Raw genomic sequence first — 4,891 nt, forward strand, 5'->3', positions numbered from 1 at the left:
AGTCAGAAACATACCATGCGGTCACAGAAGGGTGCTCGGTTATAACATACTTTAATGGAGAAAGCAGTTGTTAACTTCTTCTGTTTCTAAGGACGCTTCGGGGAAAAACGAAGAATTTTAGAGAAAGAAAAAAAGACAAGTCACCGAAAATCGTGACAGTGAATTTAGAGAGGGGAGGAGGGGCGGAAGTGGGGCCCACGCGGTGCGAAAGGGGAAACCAGACGGTCCACACTGTGGGCGCGGGCGATGTAGCCAAGGGGTGGGGGGGGAAGAGAGAGAGAGAGAGAGGGGAGGTGAAGGAAAGGAAGAAGAAGGGGGTGGAGGAAGGGTAGAAGATTCGGTTTATCCGTCGGGAGGAGGAATTAGGGTTGGGATTAGGGTTTTCTGCGGTGATTCGGGGGTTCTGATTTGGGGCATTTTAGGGGTTGGTGCTCCCGAGCAGGAGGAGGAGCAGGAGCAGCGGCGATGGCGGCAGCGGAAGGGGACGAGAGGGTGATCGCCACGGCGCAGCAGATAGTGAAGAGCCTCGGCACGACGAAGAACGTGACGAAGGACATGATCATGATCCTTTCCAGCTTCGACAACCGGCTATCCACCATGACGGAGCTCCTAGGGGGCAGCAGCACCGGAGAGATGGAGGAGCGCCTCGAGGTGGCCGAGGCGAAGATCATGCACTGGGACTCGAACTCCTCGGCGGGGCGCCACTCCTCGCTCTGGGGCGATCTCTCCGACGAGGCCGAAGATTTCCTGGGCGCCGTTGACGAGGTGGCCGGATTGACGGAGAGCTTGGGGAAGCTCTCTCTTGCCAGCGACGACGAGCGCGAGCTCCTCGAGCGGGCGCAGTTCGCCCTCCAGATAGCGATGGACCGCCTTGAGGACGAGTTCCAGCAGGTTCTAATTCGGAACACCGTGCCGCTTGAGGCAGATCGGCTGAAGGGGAGCATCTCGACCCGTCGGGAGGATGATGTGGGCTCGGAGTGCTCTGGTGAAGGCGGCGAACCCGAGTGCGGCGGCGGGAGCGAGGAGGGAGATGCGGCCGATCGGGGCGAGTGCGTTGACGACGAGGGGGTTGTTGCCTTGGACCTGATTCAGCAGGAGGCGATCTCCGATCTCAAGGTTATCGCCCATCGGATGATCCGATCGGGTTATGGAGAAGAGTGCTGCCATGTCTACAGCAGCGTCCGGCGGGACGTCCTCGAGGAGTGCCTCTCCATCTTGGGCGTCGACAAACTTAGCATTGACGACGTTCAGAAAATGGAGTGGAACACTCTGGACGGAAAGATTCGCCGATGGATCCAGGCCGTGAAGGTAGTCATCGGCGGCATCATCTCCGGCGAGCACCGGCTCTGCGACCAGATCTTCGGCGACCTCGATGGTAAGATGGGAGACATGTGCTTCGTAGAGGCAGCGAAGGGAGCGGTTCTGCAGCTCCTAAACTTCGGCGAGGCCGTCTCTATCGTGCGGAGATCGCCCGAGAAGCTCTTCAGGATCCTGGACATGTATGACGCCCTCGCTCAGGTCTTGCCTAATCTAGGGTCTCTATTCTCCGGTAATTCCGGCGATCACGTGGTTGAGGAGGCAAAGACTTTGCTGGTGAGCCTAGGGGAAGCGGCCAAGGGGACATTCGCAGAATTTGAGAACGCAGTTCGAAGGGAGACTTCCAGGACTCCTATCCAGGGAGGCGCAATCCACCCGCTGGTGCGGTACGTCATGAATTATTTGAAGTTGCTGGTCGATTACAGTGACACTCTGAATGTGTTAATGGACTCCGAGGACGTAAATATCTCGGAAGAGGACGAGGAGATCAAGTACTTGGGGAGTAGTTCGCCTATGGCAAGAAGACTCTTCTCATTGCTCTCCTTGCTTGAGGCCAACGTGGTCGAGAAATCGAAGCTTTACAAGGACGCAGCAATTCAGTACATTTTCTTAATGAACAACATACAGTACATTGTGCAGAGAGTGAAGGACTCTGAGCTAAGTGCACTTCTTGGTGACCGGTGGGTAAAGAAACGGAGGGGCCAAGTCAGGCAATACGCGACTGGCTATTTACGATCTGCCTGGCATAAGGTTTTGTCTTGTCTAAAAGATGAAGGGATTGGAAGCGGTTCCGGGGGTTCGCTTTCAGGGGGTAGTGTCTCTAAAGTTGCGTTGAAGGAAAGGTTCAAGAGTTTCAACCTGGGATTTGAAGATATTTACAGGAACCAGACGGCTTGGAATGTGCCGCACGCGCAGCTCAGGGAGGAACTCCGCATATCCATATCGGAGAAGGTTATTCCAGCGTACCGATCGTTCATGGGGAGATTCAGGAGTCATTTAGAGAGTACAAGGAGGCATGCGGATAAATATATCAAGTATACGCCGGAGGACTTGGAGGCTTATCTGCTAGATTTATTCGAAGGGGTGCCTTTAACGTTGGGTCATCAACGGAGGAAGAGCTGATGATTGATTAAAAACCAGCTGTTGTAATTAACTGGTAGGCTCTGGCTCTCAGACTAAGGTTGCTGTGCTTATTTCAAGTGATTTACTTATTGAATCTGTTCGAATTTCTCCAGTTTTATGAATATACAAATGCATAGCCGGTTGCTGTAGCTTTTATGAGTTATTGTTATGGTTTATATGTCTGTAAGATGCTTGTTGCTGTACCCTTTTTCAGGAGTGTACATATGCTCATGACTCCAACCATGTATATTGGATTATTGGGTTCGGTGAACTTGTATGAAGCCTGATTAAACTGGATAACCCATTTTTATGGCCTTATGTATGTTTAATCATATAATGATGATTACTCAATTTTCTTTTGAAAGAAGCATCATACTGGTGGGTAGCTTTTTTTTTTTTTACCTTTTTTTTTCCTTCCTGAACTTCTCATAGGTCTTGAGATCGTAATTTCTCGGGAATTTCATTGGACCACGGCGAGATTGTAAGGTCCATTTTAGAAGAGCTTTCCTACTCTAGAATGCTGCCTTTGTGAAATATCATTTTTACTTCGACTTGCTGCTCGACGCTTGTGCTTATACATGTACCATGGCTTTCCTGTTTGTGCCAATACCATCTGAATATGATGGCATAAGAGCAGAACTAGAAGCTTTAGGTATGGTACAAGTGGTGAGAGTATCGAGGATGGTTATGTTCGCGGCTAAAAGTTTCTGAAGGAAAAAGAATTTGGAATCTGTATAACCAAAAGCCGGAGTTATACAGCATCATATCTGTGCGCACGATTGTATGCAGTCGTGTATTCCAATGCCTAAGGGGGGATAATGGAAGGTTCGTAATGCCAGGCAAGGATGCAACTTCTTGTAAAAAGTGCATGTGGAATCGTTTCCTTGTATAAAAATCTATCATTTCGGTCATGAGTGACCGTTCAGTGTGGGTTGATATGTGCAAACAGTTTTCCTCTTTTGCTAGGTGTTAGAGGTCCAGTAGATTGTGCTTCTTGGTTTTGGTGCATAAACTTTTGCACGTTGGTCTCTGGTCCCATTGCCTTCCCTTTGAATCTTCCTTACCAGTGTTGGTTACAGGCCTCACCATTGCTTGCACACCCTTCACTTAGAGGTGCAGCCTCTGATTTCTGTGTTTCCACCTTCTTCTAGGGTGCATTCTTAGTGCGGTATGTAGAAGTTCTCAGGTTTGCCAACTCATGTCATTGGTTGAATCACAGCAAACAGGGAAGATCAGGCATAGGCTCTTTTCATTTTTGATAGGCAGGCATTTTGATGTGGAGTTTGGCAATGTGAACTTGACAGCTTGTTGTCTAAAGTAGTTGTCTTGCACAGAGTGAAACAGAGATATGGATGTAAGGACATCTTTATAGTGAAGTGTTGCTGGATTTTTGTTTCAGTGGGTGGATTGGAGATAAACCACAACGTCAGCAAGTATGGTTTTTATCGAAAGAAAAAGTAGGGTTGCATCGAATCATTTCTCTTTTGATGGATTGGCCAACGAATGGGGTGGAGCTATTCCTATGTTGACTTCTCTGTTCTATCCTATTCCATAGATAGCAAGGGAGACGGGATTCATCTTTCTGAAGGCAAAGTCATCGTCGTCACTGACTCTGGCCTAGGCGCCAGCCGCCGGGTAGGCAAACCTGGATTCTGGAGGACGACGACTCTGCATGAAAAAGCATGTTCAGCCAACATTCTTATTACGTATTGATGACATGTAAACTGTAGTGTGTCTGAATGCTTTCGTGTTCATGCTACAAGAGTAACTTCAGGATTCTCACTGCTGCATTTACTCGACTGCCATCTTCTTTTCGAGGGAGAGAGGGTTTCTGAGGCAGTTTGCATTGGCCCCTTTCGTTCTACGTAATGTTCAATTCCAGCATGTTGAGCAGGATTATCTATCCGAACGTTTGGATCACTGGCCACTCTTTATGTATGGTTTTAGCAAATATTCCCACGATGAAGGTAGTCACTGTGTTTGTTTACAGGATCCAAGGATCGAATGTTTTGTGAGGAACGTGTCCATGGTTTTATAATTCAGAAAGAGAAAAATCCGTGCATTTGACAGAATGGGTTTCGACTTCATTTGGATAACGTTTGCTCCCTGTGATCAACATTCTGGAATTAAATAACGTTTGCTCCTTGGAATAAACATTCTGGAATGTTAACTTCAGAATGTTGATTCTGGAATTGATGGAATCAGAAATATAAATATATAATGTGGTTCCAACTGTTGCCGGTCGACTGTGTCTGGCCCGGCCAAGCCAGTAAAAGGGAATGCTGCTTGGCCAGCTTAGGCATAGTTGGAAGGCATGTGGGATCAAATCGGTCGCCGAGTCAAGCAGAAAGCAATGCACGTGGAATGTGCAGCGCGGTGGTGCAGTGACAAGGCGTTTAAATGCATCATGATCAGCAGTCCCTTTGGAAGTACAAGTCCGTCGTTGGGGAAT

At 48.5% G+C, this 4,891-nt stretch overlaps 1 protein-coding gene across 1 annotated transcript; it reads left to right on the top strand.

The window, feature by feature from the left end:
* Positions 1–258: 258 nt before the first annotated feature.
* Positions 259–3,911, top strand: LOC116248554 (exocyst complex component EXO70B1-like). The gene is made up of 2 exons (XM_031621415.2): positions 259–2,473; positions 3,839–3,911. Exon 1 carries the CDS (start codon positions 466–468, stop codon positions 2,437–2,439), a length of 1,974 nt encoding a protein of 657 aa, XP_031477275.1. The 5' UTR covers positions 259–465; the 3' UTR covers positions 2,440–2,473; positions 3,839–3,911.
* Positions 3,912–4,891: the final 980 nt, after the last annotated feature.

This window comes from Nymphaea colorata, chromosome 2 (genome assembly GCF_008831285.2).
Source record: "Nymphaea colorata isolate Beijing-Zhang1983 chromosome 2, ASM883128v2, whole genome shotgun sequence".
NCBI lineage: Eukaryota > Viridiplantae > Streptophyta > Magnoliopsida > Nymphaeales > Nymphaeaceae > Nymphaea > Nymphaea colorata.

Bases quoted from the DNA above. Each gene is read 5' to 3' on its own strand.
- LOC116248554 (XM_031621415.2), top strand. From the start codon at position 466: ATGGCGGCAGCGGAAGGGGACGAGAGGGTGATCGCCACGGCGCAGCAG.